This window comes from Lissotriton vulgaris, chromosome 6 (assembly GCF_964263255.1).
Source record: "Lissotriton vulgaris chromosome 6, aLisVul1.2, whole genome shotgun sequence".
Classification (NCBI taxonomy): domain Eukaryota; kingdom Metazoa; phylum Chordata; class Amphibia; order Caudata; family Salamandridae; genus Lissotriton; species Lissotriton vulgaris.
This window is the reverse complement of record NC_141694.1, coordinates 1140903347-1140916919: the sequence shown is the minus strand read 5'-3', so window position 1 is coordinate 1140916919 and position 13573 is coordinate 1140903347. Positions and strand designations below refer to the sequence as shown.

Sequence of the window (13573 nt, the reverse complement as noted above, 5' to 3'; positions counted from 1 at the left end):
ATTACTGCAGCTTCCCACAGTGTTTTAATTAACAGCTAGAGTCCTAAAATGTGGTGTTTATTATAAATAATACATATGGTATGCTAGAAGTCATCTTAAATCAAAGTATTTCCTTTAGAAAGTAAATGAGGTTGTTCTTTTTGTCATAGAAATTATGGTTAGTGCTGTAGAAAGGTAAATTTGAGGACCCATTTTTTAAGAGTTCCCAAATATCTTCCTCATTCATTTCAATAGCATTCTAACATTCAGACTGAAATATGTACTTTCAGCACCACCAGCAACCTGTCAGTTAACTTCCTAGTAATCAACTGCAGCTTTACCACAAAGTTCTAATGAGCAACTAGTGTGCTAATGTTCTGGATTTATGACAAAGGTGTGGCCCATCTGGATGCCATCTTGAGGGAATCAAAGCTGTAATACTGAAACATTCCTACAGATTATACTGCAGTAAATGAAGGAATGAGGGGTTTATTTTTATTGCAGAAACTATATTTAGGGCCTAATTACGAGTTTGGCTGTCCATAGGACCGCCAAACACGCAGTGGAGGTGTGGTGGCGGTTGGGAACCACCGCACCAGCGGTCCAACCGCTGTATTGGTCGGACTTTCATGGGACCGCTGCAAACTCCATAGATCTGCGATCCCTGATGTTGGCGCGACAGTCTTAAGGCCACAGTATGCTTGGTAGTGCCTCTGTGGCACCGCCAAGCATATTACCAGTTTCCTCAGCGCCAGCGGTCTCATGGTGGTTCTCACACCATAAAACTGCTGCCGTTAAGGTTCTTGCCCCTATGCATTGGGGTTCATGCAGGTGGACACATGTTGTGCCCCCCTGTGTGCATGAACCTCTGTTCCTGCACAGTATAAATTGCACAGTCCATGCTGTGCAGGAGCAAGCATTGTCGGTCTAGTGGCAGTGCAGTTCTGAGGCTCACATTGAAGCCTTTAGTCCTGCACCGCCGCGGGCCCGCCTCGCAGGCTGCCAGACCACGCAATGAATCGTAATCTGGTGGGTGGCGGTGAGGTTTGTCGGAGTGGGTGGTGACGTGGCAGCCCGCTATCACACCGCCACTCTAATAAGTAGGCCTTTAATGTTCTAGAAAGCTAAAAGAGGTCACATTTTATATGAGTTCTCAAATTTCTTCGTCATCCATTTCAATAAAACGTGCTGACACACAGTCACACGTGTACGTCCAACCCCAGCAGCAGTCTTTCAGGTAACTCGCTGGTATTCAACTGCTGGGTCACAACCGAGTGTTAATGTACAACTAGAGCACAACTATTTGGTGTTCTAGAGAAAAGTAAGTCACTCTGGAATGTCATTTCCTTGGAATAGGAGCTTTTGAATGTAAAGCAGGCTGAAGTAATTGAACAGTGAGCTGTTATTGCAGACATGAAACAAGAGGGTTAAAAATGTGAGGGCAGGAGTGAGAGTTTACTAATTAGAATAATGTTTTTTAAGAGCTAAAATAGTTCGAGAGAGATATCTGAAATGAATATGTACACCAGACGTCTGCACAAGTAATGTAAAAGGTGGACTGAAAAGCTTAACATGGGGCACACCTGTCGTTTGAGATAATACCCAACATCTTACGATTTATTAGCTGCCGCAACAGCACAATGCATTTATTGTCTTTGTATACAGTACTTAAACATGTGAGTCCTTTGCATTGTACATTTCGTCTTTTATTGTACTTATTAGGATTGATAGCAAAACACTGGATCCCAAAACTGTAAGCCAGAGAATCCTGAATGGCCAGATGATGATACAAGCGCCTGAGGCAGGCCTCTCGCATGATTGATTTTAACATCATTACTTTCTGTTTCCTGCTCTAGGCGGCCTCTCCTGCCCAGGAATTGGAAACACCTGTCAGTTCGCCCCCCTAGCCAGCACTCTGCAGACACACTGTATTATCTCGGCTCCTGGCAGCTTTACGGTGCAGCAATGCAGACACGGCAGCTTCTTCAACAAATGTAAGTGCGTTGATTTCAAAATGAGGGCAGGCCATTATGTGTAAGGCGTGTAGATTTCACTCACAAACTTTTATTCATTTGTACGTTTGGGGAAACCTTTATTAAAGCAGATAACATTTTATATCCTAAAGAAACGTTAGTTCCAGTCTTAATATTTTAATATTTGACTTTGCCAGCTGCTCTATCATAATTTTTTGAACGAAGTATGATGGGAAAAGGCAAAGATATATCACTGTTTTACTGTTTTTGCAGGATCAGAACGATTGGGTAGCACAGGGGACAGTGTCACAGATGTACACAGGTTGTAACAAAAGTGTCAGGTTCACTTAAATAGAATGTCACTTTTGGATTATGGGTGCCAAACAAAGGAGGACATTTGTATGGACTACTAACAATTCCAATGCATTAAGAAAATGTTTTCCTACCAGCCAAGTTTCTCTGAAAAATGTCCATCAGTAGTAATTTAAAGCAACATGGTGAATCCTCGGTTGATTACCTTTTAATTTTCTTCAGGCAAGGAACTTCCATCCAACACTTGTTTCATCATTTATATGTAAAGCCCTTGACGACTTCAGGCAAATGATATGCGTTGTATAGTTTCAGAGTTTCGCTATAAATGTTCTTATTATAAATACCAATCTCTTAATGCAGAAAATAAGCCCTTACTTGAGGATGTAACGCAATATGTGAGCCTGGATGGAGTGGTATCCCCTGCTAGTTTCCTGACTTAGTAGAGGTCCTTGGTGTTTCCCTAACTTAGGATTCATATAATAAATTGCATGCTTTAGTGGGGTGCTGCAAGGAGTGTGTTTACATGGCTATCATGTAGGGATACCACTCCATTTGGTGGTGCTCCATTCTACACATCATACTAAAATATAAATTGTTATTCGAATCCTAAAGCAAGAACACTTGAAGGGCATCCATACTTTGATGTTGGGCTCATCAGAACGTATTTGATTACGCCTTCTCTACCTGGCTTAAAGAGTACAAGTTCACAGGATAAATTCAAGACGCCGGCCTAATTTCGTCCCAACGGGTGCTGAGGTTTAATGGAGCGGTCTTGGGACCAGCCCCCAGATGCATCAAGCATCCATTTTGCGATTCCTTATTAGTGAAAAATAAGGAATCGCTAATAAGGAATAGAAAAATGCTATGCAAGAAGAAATCACTTTAGAAATACCGATTTCTTAAAATTCCTTAATTGTGATTCGCAAATTGCGAGTTGCAATTAAGGAATACCTCCTCATTCATTCCTATGGGCCTAGTGGCCCATAGGAATGAATGGAAAGACATTCTCAATTTGCGATTTATGCATTTGGGATGATGCATCCTAAATGCAAAAATACCGGTCGCAAAAGGGCAGATTCTGAGAATCTGCCCCTTTGCGAGCGGTTTTTAGCTTATGCATCTGGGCCCAAGTCTTCATGGCGACATCTTCTACTACTAGCCTCAGCACGTCACCTCTGCCTGGTTTTTTCCGAGTGCTCTTGGGCTGGTGGACTCCAGTATAGCTAAGGTGCTGATGATAAAATGAGAGCTGTGCATCTTTGCCTGATTACCACCTGCAGATAAAAAGTCAGAATAGTACAGTAAAGGCGAGCAGATCCTCCTTTTTTGTTCTTATGGCGCGTGAGGGAGAATATTCAGAAGAATTCCATTCGCCACAGCAACAGGCTTTTATCACTATCCAACTGCTTGTAGCCTTTGTGGGTTGGTGGAGTGTAATTGGGCAGAGGTGGCACAGTTTGTGATCTAGAAGTTTACAGACCATGATCCTAACAGTGCAAGTAACTTCCCCTTTCACATCTTGTACTGTCGGTTGCATTTGTTTATAGAGTTGTTTGCTAAAAAAAAAAAATTGTTCTGCACACCAACATTGGAATATTTTGTGTGAACAAGCAATTGCGAATTGACTTTGCTTAATGGCAGCTGATAGGGTCCTCTGGGACTAAACAGTCACCCAGAGCATCTTCCTACATACCAGACTTTCACAACTTTCAGCCTTTCATGTAGGCTGAGAAATTCCTCTGTAGATTCTTTTTTCCTACCATGGTTGGTGAACACCCGTCCTCCAAAAAGCCTGTTAGCAAGTGGAAACGTTTTCATTTACTCCTAATTGGCATTTAGGATAGAAACAGTTGCTAGATAGTTTTCAAAATAGGGCGTGATCATTGAGGTGGTCCCTTTTTAGGTTTTGCCTAGCCAATGCTTACGAAGTAAGCATTCGCTAGAAAAAACCTAATGAGTATAGTATAGGGGTTGGAATACGCCCCCGTCATCCATTGGCTAGCTCCATAAACGGAGGCTAGCCATTGGAAGACACGTTTGTCCGTCAATGCAGGACCAGATTCGGGGGCGTTCCCGAGAATTTTTGGCTTTTGGCTACGTCAGCCGAAAGCCTGTTCTCGGGAACGCCCCCAAATCTGGTCCGGCATTGAAGGCACCCGGAAGAAGTCCAGGTGAGTGCTTGCTTTTTTTTTTTTGCTTTTTACCGCTGCCTCGGCTCCCGTTCCCGCCCCCCTACCGCTGCCTCGGCCCCCGTACCGGCCCCCCTACCGCTGCCTCGGCTCCCGTTCCCGCCCTCTCTCACTCCCGGGTGGGGCCTCTACTGATTAACAGGCAGGAGGCTTGTTTTATGAAGATGACGCGCATTGAAGTGTGTTAACAGTATTACGTGTGCAAAGAAATGATCACTAAATGGTTCTGTGCTTTTTGGCCGAAGGGTACGGAACCTTGGAGACCGCAGTGTAATTGGGTATAAAGGAGCCAGGCGGGAGCCTTGTAGGCCTCTGCGCTGGGGGTGTCCCTCGGTGTCATTAGTGTCAGTGATGGTGTCTGAACACCCATGGAGGGGCAGGGCCTCGTTCGCCAGCAGCCTATCGCCCCCTCCACCATAGCCGTGTTACCCACCCCTCGAGTCCGAGCCTCTCTCCGCCTCCCCAGTGCAGCGGCCTCGGTTCGGCGGGATTAATATTTCAACATTTTAGGATAGACGCTTTACCGCTTTTGACATTAAAACTAGAGTGCAGTCAAGGGAGAGAGTGCGTCTTATTACCCGCGATCCGAGGAACAGCAGCAAAACGCGTCATTTAGTCGTCAGGCATCAGCCACGCTCACACTCCATTACAAACTTTGATTTTTTTTTTTCACCACTCCTTCGGCCTTGTTTTTGCCGTGGAGCGGATAGGTTCTTAGGCGCTACAATAGAATCTTCAAAAAGAGAACATGCTCACCAATGAGCAGTTAAATAGATAAAAAGAAAGAAAAGCATACCCCCTTGGGTGGAGAGGGGAGGGGGGCGGTATTGCACTGACTGATGATATAGCGCCAAAAACACTGCAATTTGACTATTTGCGAATAAGTAATTGTTATATAAAGTAAAAAGACATCATTTTTGACGCCTTGCAGCCAAGGCTTGACATCGTCTTTCAGGCGCTACTTTAAAGATTACATAACCATCTGATCAGGAAACGCTCAACCCACTGAGCTATAGAGCCTTTTATTTGTTCCGTCCCATGGCAGCAAAACTATCTTCGGCAACCCCACTTATATTGGCAGGCAACCCTACAAATGTGCACTAATACTCGAAGATTTCTGAAGGAAACCAAGTATAACATGCACAAGTTTTCTTGATGCTACAGTGCTGCATGTGGCTGCATGCAGCTTCGAGCTGCTAGCCCAGATCAGAGGTTCGGGAATACTCACCGACTCCCCGTTATAAATCCGTTCATAGCAATCAATTCCAGGGGTGAATTGGGGGGCAGGTCGGAGCACCCCTCTCTGTATGTAGGCGAGAGAGGTGCTGTAATTGGAATGTCGGCAGTCATATCTGCTGTCACTGTATTGACTTTCGCTCCCCGGGATGATATTATCGAGATGGCCGAACCTCTCTGGCTGTCAGAAGGGCTGAGACAGGCGAGCCCCCGGCCTGGGGGGAGGGGGAGAGTGCTTTGTTTTTTGTTTGTTGCTTTGTCCGTGTGTGTCTGTTCCCGCCCCCCCCCCTCCCGCTGTCAGTGTGTGGCCGTTCCCGACCCCCCTCCCGCTCTCCGTGCCTTTCCTGGTATAACTTACACTTCCCACAAAGTAGGCACAAATACGTGGTGATGCCTTTAGTCGTGACGTGTACCAACTACCAACCAGTCTGTGAGTGAGAAAACAAACCCTTGCGATCGGGAGCGGGGGCCAACAGGACCGGTGTGAGGGCCTCCAGGGGGGGCAACCATGGCTGGCTGCGCGCTCACCCCCCAGGGACTCGCACAGCGCCTGGAACAGGACACCTCGCTTCTCAGCTCGGCGCGGAAACACAGCGTGGGATGGGACTTCCAGACAGACGCACAGACAGGAAACAACAGGCGCCCATCACCTCACACCGGCTCTGGAAATAGGTCCCTGCTGGAGGGAGGGAGGGGGCCAGGGGGGCCGGGAGGGTGCGGCCCGGAGCTGCCAGGGAGGGAGGGGGGGGCCGGGAGGGGGCGGCACGGGGCTGCCATGGAGGGAGGTGGGGCCGGCCGGTAGATTGTGACCCGGGGGGGCTCGGGACAGGCCCGCGGAGGGGGGCAGCGTTCAGTCTGCAGAGACAGGAAGGGAGGAGGAGAAACGCACTCATAGCTCTGCAACAAAGTCGCCGAACGTTTTTGTGCCATTCATGGGCCCTAAGGAGATGTTTGGGAAGAGCCCCTCCCCCCTCCTTCAGTGCACCCCCTCTGAAGGATGAAGGTAAGAGACTGCGCCGCGCGCAGGATGGTACAGACACGGGGGTGTCCGGATCAGGTGTTCCCAACATGGGGGGGTCTGCACCCCCTGGTTCCCAACATGGGGTGCCCGCACCCACAGGGGGTGCGAGATGGGATTTCAGGGGGTGCAACAAAGAGGGGAAGAAAGTATGTACAGCATGCATGATAGGAAGCAGGAAAGACTTCTGTAGAGGCGCGAACATTAATCATGCATTTCCAAGGGTGCGGGACATAGAAGAGGTTGGGACCCCCGGTCTAGGTTCTATCCAGGGTCTGAGTCGGGCCTTTCTCTGGGGCAACCACATTCCATCCCACCCACTGGGCCTTGCCAGGCTTAGAAAAGGCACTGGCCCCCTCTTTCTTCCACTCGTGGCCAATCCCCTGCTTTACCTGTGGAGCCCTTACCCCTTGTATCTAGTCATACCTTGAATTGTACATCAACCAGTGCGATTGATTTTTGTAATGACTTCTTCTCCATGCACCCGGTCCATCCTCCAACCACGCCACATACATCTTAACGTCAGCTTCCCTTCCCGAAAGGGGAACCGAGGGCAATATTCTGGTCCTACTGTTGGAGTAGTCTAAATCGATGTAAATTATTTCTTGCAACGCTCTCTCCACAGATCCACCAGCCACACACTGCTGTATACGCATACCTGACCCATGTGGGTCTCGCTCTAAAAGTCTGTTGGCTTTGCATCCAGTTGCCCATGGGGAAATCCTCACTGCAGAAGACCTCCCGCAGGAGGTCAAGGGCAGTGCTTTAAATGGAAAAAAATAAGTACAGGTACTCAAATTGATTTAGAGGTGTGGCTAGTAGGCGGGGTTATGGGCGGGGCTAGAGGTGGGACATGATACAATGACACTACTACCATCTGTTGTATTATTGCTATGTTTGGGTGTTAAACTGAAATGTAACCTATGCCGCATAATTATAGTGGCCCTAATTATGATCATTCATTTGCCTTGGGCTCGTCAATACTCATATTCTCATGTGCGCGCACACACACACAAGCCTGAGCATACATGCACATACAAAGCAGTCCGCACACTTTCTTTTAAAAAACTTCTGTGGATGCAACATTGGGTAGCTGCATCGGCCCTCGGATGTCCACGGGAGCCTCCTGCATTTCCGGTCTGACAGACTTGTGCCTCCGTGTGCCCCTGTTGCCTGCTTGTGCCTCCGTGTGCCCCTGTTGCCTGCTTGTGCCTCCGTTTTCGTGCCTCTGTTGCCTGCTTGTGCCTCCGTGTGCCCCTGTTGCCTGCTTGTGCTGTGTGGGTGTCTGTGGAAGGCTCTGTGTGGGTGTGTGTGTGCAGAGCTTTGTGTGGCTGTGTGTGTGGGGGGCTTTGTGTGGCTGTGTGTGTGGGGGGCTGTGTGTGGCTGTGTGTGTGGGGGGCTGTGTGTGGGTGTGTGTGTGGGGGGGCTCTGTGTGTGTTTGTGTGTGTCATTTGCGAGAGATAAAGCTAGTGGCATTGTAAATGACAATGCCATTTATTTATGTTAAAAAAAAACATAAATAAAAATAATGTCAAGAGCAATGCCAATAGCTCTATCTTTAACAAAGGCAAAACCATTGCATTGTAAATGCTTGTTTATTTTGCTGTCATGTCTGTTGTTTTTGGGCTCTGGATGGTTTGTTTATTCCTTGGAGTTGTTCCCTGTGAGTGAGTCCAGATGTAAGTGGGTTTTAATATAGCGCAACTACTCACCCTCACGGGTCTCAAGGCGCTGGGGGCCGTTGTGGAAATTAAGTGAGCTATTGCCCAGAGTCTCACTGTGCTGAGCTGAGCTGAGCTGCCGCCTGAGCCGGGGATCGAACCGTGACCGCTGTGCTCCGAAGTCAGCTGCCCTGGCCTCTGCACCACGATGGAGACCACTCCCAAATATTCCAGAGATTGTTTAAAGTGAGGCAGACAAGGGATTTGATCAGCCTTCTTTAATCGTTGATCATCGATTAAACATTTGAAATAAATCTCTATGTGGTCATTTAACCACACTCCACCTCTATATAACAGAAAGTTCAACTTGGCTTGCCGTGTAGTGGCCAAAATGCGTTGTGGAATCATTGTTGTGCCCCAGGCGCTTGCATTGAGTGCAGTTGTCTGTGGCACCCAAAGACTGACCCACCCTAGGCCCCCATGTCTCAACTGCAAAAGTTACTAGCTGGAAAGCATAGTTTTGATAGATCTCCAGAACCTTCCAGAATACTGACCACCAAGTGCCAGTGGAGTCTTATGTAGCCCTCACTGCCTACTGCTGAACTCTCAGCTTTTTGGAGACTGCACCACTCAAACATCAGTGACCTAAACATTGCACTCTGGTAACTGCAAGTTGTCACTGATTAGAGGTGGACAAAACAGTGGCCAAAGGAAACTGGTAATTGGCTCTGCCAGCTGGGGACTTTTATCATAACATAGATGTGGCAGAGCCGTTTATCAATTTCTTGTTCCCAGAGTTCACTTCTTGTCCTGGCAAATGGTCCAAAATGCATCTAAACTTTACTTTTAAATACTTATAAGTCACACTTAAAGTAGTTCCTAAAGGCTCACAGAGCAGGATGCACTGTATTTGCAAAGTAGTATATGTGTACTTAAGTGCTACATGTCCTGGCACCAAAAAACTCCTAAAGTTGTTTTTCGCTGTTGTAAGGCCTGTCTCTCCCATTGACTACCACTGGGTTACCTTATTAACCAGGGCTCGAAAAATCCTAAAAATGGTACTAGTCATGCAGGTCTAGTACCTTGAAAAATCTCCTCGGCCTAACTGCAACCTACTTGACCTCTTTCTCTGAAAGCGGAGCAAATGTGACAAGATAACAAGATTTAAAGGCATCTCTATTGTTCCTTCACTTTGTGAGCAATAAAAATGTCTTTAAATCGTGTTATCTTGTCACATTTACTCCGTTTTTAGAGACAGAGGACAAAAGTTAGTTTTTCTACCTACTGCCAGTAAAAGCGAGTAGGACCTAAAAATAGCTCGTCCTCATTAAATCTGGCTCAGGAATGCGAGCTGGCTAGTGGATTTTTCGATCCGTGTTAACTTAAGATTGGAGGCAGATAAGAGAGATACTGTTTACTGCACTGTAGTGGCTCCATTTGCATTGATTGTGATTACATTGTGATAGCGCTTCGTCTGAATGCACCTCTGGCCATTTACTCAGAACTAGACTGTGATCGTGTGAAAAGCGCCTTAGAGTGTACTTATTTTGCATAGCGCTTTGCCTGCGTGCATTTGACTGTTCATTTCCTTGGGCTGAAATCACTTTCTACTTAGCGCTTCCACTCCACGCTTGTACACGCTCCCACTGCGGCAGTACCCATACTATACCTGGCCCTCAAAGCGCCCCTTTGCCCCCACTGCCAGTGCCCCTTCTCGCCCTGCATTGCCGCGTTTGTTGTTGTTGTTGCTGCCATTTTGGCTGTTGACCCGAGCCTTCCTTCGACCTCGCTCCCGCCTCCCTGCTGCCCCTCCCACCCACGAGAACTACAGGCCGTCCTCGGCCTCTGGAAGAGCTGTGACCATCTTGCCGTCCTGACGAGTGGTCGCTCCCCTCGCATCCTCCTCCTGATTACTGTGGTATCGTTCAGCTCTTCTGCTTGCATTGTGATCCGCTCGCGCGCGCCTCTAACTTAATCCCTGTACATTATTGAATAATTGCATTTTCTTAGCGCCTTGACTACGTGCACCGCTAGACACTATTTACTGCACTATAGTGGCTCCATTTGCATTGATTGTGATTACATTGTGATAGCGCTTCGTCTGAATGCACCTCTGGCCATTTACTCAGAACTAGACTGTGATTGTGTGAAAAGCGCCTTAGAGTGTACTTATTTTGCATAGCGCTTTGCCTGCGTCCATTTGACTGTTCATTTCCTTGGGCTGAAATCACTTTCAACTTAGCGCTTCCACTCCACGCTTGTACACGCTCCCACTGCGGCAGTACCCATACTATACCTGGCCCTGAAAGCTCCCCTTTGCCCCCACTGCCAGTGCCGCTTCTCGCCCTGCATTGCCACGTTTGTTGTTGTTGTTGCTGCCATTTTGGCTGTTGACCCGAGCCCTACTTCGACCTCGCTCCCGCCTCCCTGCTGCCCCTCCCACGCTCCGCCCCCTCAGCTATTCATTTCAATGACCAATGCTCCAACGCGCAGCGTCCACGCGCTGCGGCCGCGCCGAGTCCGCGCCTGGACCGCGCCTAGCGCCAGACCCCCTGGCCCCCGTACCACCCACCCCACCGCATCACATACGACGCCTCCAACCTCTTAGCCCTAAACCCCGGCCGCCTCCCCAACTACGCCCTAGCCGCTCCTTGACACACCCATGGACCATTCACATGCGACTCATGCAAGTATGACGGCACCAACACGATCTCCTCATCCACTAACACCAAACAGATTTCCGAAACCAACCACCTAAAATGCATCCTGCTCAACACCCGCTCGGTCCACAGACACGCCATCGACCTTTGGAATCTACTAGACACCATCTCTCCGGACGTCGCCTTCCTAACAGAAACATGGATGAACGCCTCCTCAGCCCCAGACATCACCATCGCCATCCCGGAAGGCTACAAGATCATCCGAAAAGACCGCACCCACCATACAGGAGGAGGCATCGCTATCGTCCACAAGAATTCCATCCGCATCTCAACCAGCTCAGACGTCAACCTCGCTAGCGCCGAGCACCTTCACTTCCAGATCCACACCGACCCCAAGACCACACTCAGAGGCACCCTCCTCTACAGGCCACCAGGACCCCGTGCACAATTCAGTGAAGACATCACGGACTTTATCACCCCACACGCCCTCCCCTCCGAGGACTACATTCTATTGGGAGACCTCAATTTTCACCTGGAAAAGAGCAACGACCGCAACGCCACCACCCTTCTGGACAATCTCGCCAACCTCGGACTTAAACAACTTGATAATACCCCTACTCACTATGCAGGTCACGCACTCGACCCTATCTTCACCTCCAGCAAACATATCTCCTTCAGTCACACCACAGTTCTCCATTGGACGGACCACAGCTGCGTTCACTTTACCTACAAAAAGACCGTAACCCACAACCATCCTCAACCTACTCTGCGAAGAAACTGGAACAAAATCACCATCGACCAGATTACCTCATCGCTTCTTCAAAACCCCCCCGCCCACTCCTCGAACCCCAACCAAGCAGCCATTAACCTCAATCAATGGCTAACCAACAGCGCCGACATCCTAGCACCTTTGAAAAAGCGTCAAATCAAACTAGGCAACAAAAACGCATCCTGGTTCAACGATGATTTTAAGAAATCCAAGAAACACTGTCGCTCCCTTGAGACGGCCTGGAAAAAAGACCCAAACACCAGCACCAGGGACGCCTTCAAAAACGCCACCCGCATACACCACCAACTGATCCGGACTGCCAAGAGAGCCGCATTCAAAGACCGACTAGACAACAACGCCCACAACAGCAAGGAATTATTCAACATCGTCAAAGAGTTTACCAACCCCACTGCCAACTCCAACGACATCACTCCATCTCAAACCCTTTGCGACTCCCTAGCTTCGTTCTTCCACGACAAAATCGATGACATCCACAACATCTTCGACAACCAACCCGGAGACCAACCCACACAACCTTCTGCTGTACCTTCACCCCCCTTGAACATCCTTAATGACTGGAACCCAATCTCCACGGAGGACACCATCAGACTGATGAACTCCATCCACTCAGGATCCCCCACAGACCCATGCCCTCGCCACATCTTCAACAAAGCAGACTCCATCATAGCACCACACCTCCGAGACGTCATCAACTGCTCCCTCAACTCCGCCACCTTCCCAGAAAGCTGGAAACACGCCGAACTCCGCGCCCTTCTGAAAAAACCCACAGCTGACCCCACCGAACTCAAAAACTACCGCCCCATCTCGCTCCTCCCATTCCCGGCCAAAGTCATCGAAAAAGCTGTCAACAACCAGCTCGCCACCTTTCTCGAAACCAACAAATCCCCCGACTCTTCACAGTCCGGCTTCCGAGCAAAACACAGCACTGAGACCGCACTCATCGCAGCAACAGACGACATTCGAACTCTACTGAACAATTGAGACACAGTCGCCCTCATCCTCCTCGACCTCTCCGCAGCCTTCGACACAGTCTGTCACAGCACCCTGCTACAACGCCTCAGAAACATCGGAATCCAAGGAAAAGCACTTGAATGGATCACCTCGTTCCTTGCCGGAAGAACTCAGAGAGTCCGCCTCCCACCATTCAAGTCAGAGGCCTCTGAAGTCATTTGCGGCGTGCCACAAGGATCTTCACTCAGCCCCACCCTCTTCAACGTATACATGAGCCCCCTCGCGGCCATCGCACGCCAACACAACCTCAACATCATCTCCTACGCTGATGACACTCAACTAATCCTCTCACTCACCAAAGACCCCAACACCGCCAAAACCAACCTACATGAAGGAATGAAAGAAGTAGCCGAGTGGATGAAGCACAGCCGTCTGAAACTGAATTCAGACAAAACAGAAGTCCTTATCTTAGGTACCTCCCCCTCCGCCTGGGACGAATCTTGGTGGCCAGCGGCCCTTGGAAAAGCACCCATCCCGACGGACCACGCACGGAACCTGGGCGTCATCCTGGACTTCTCACTCTCGATGACCAGACAAGTCAACGCTGTTTCATCATCTTGCTTCAACATTCTCCGCATGCTCAAAAAAACATTTAGCTGGATCCCCACTGAAACTAGAAAAACGGTCACCCACGCACTGGTTACAAGCCGACTGGACTACGGAAACACCCTATACGCCGGTACCACCGCAAAACTTCAGAAAAAACTCCAACGCATTCAGAACGCAGCAGCCAGACTCATACTA

General features: G+C 48.8%; 1 protein-coding gene across 1 annotated transcript in view; it reads left to right on the top strand.

Moving 5' to 3' along the window:
- Positions 1–13573, top strand: part of MRPS5 (mitochondrial ribosomal protein S5) — a 640608-nt gene that overhangs the window by 172325 nt on the left and 454710 nt on the right. Inside the window, exon 2 of the mRNA XM_086927225.1 lies at positions 1836–1973. Coding sequence (XP_086783351.1) covers positions 1836–1973 — 138 coding nt within the window. The remainder of the gene's footprint in view (positions 1–1835; positions 1974–13573) is intronic.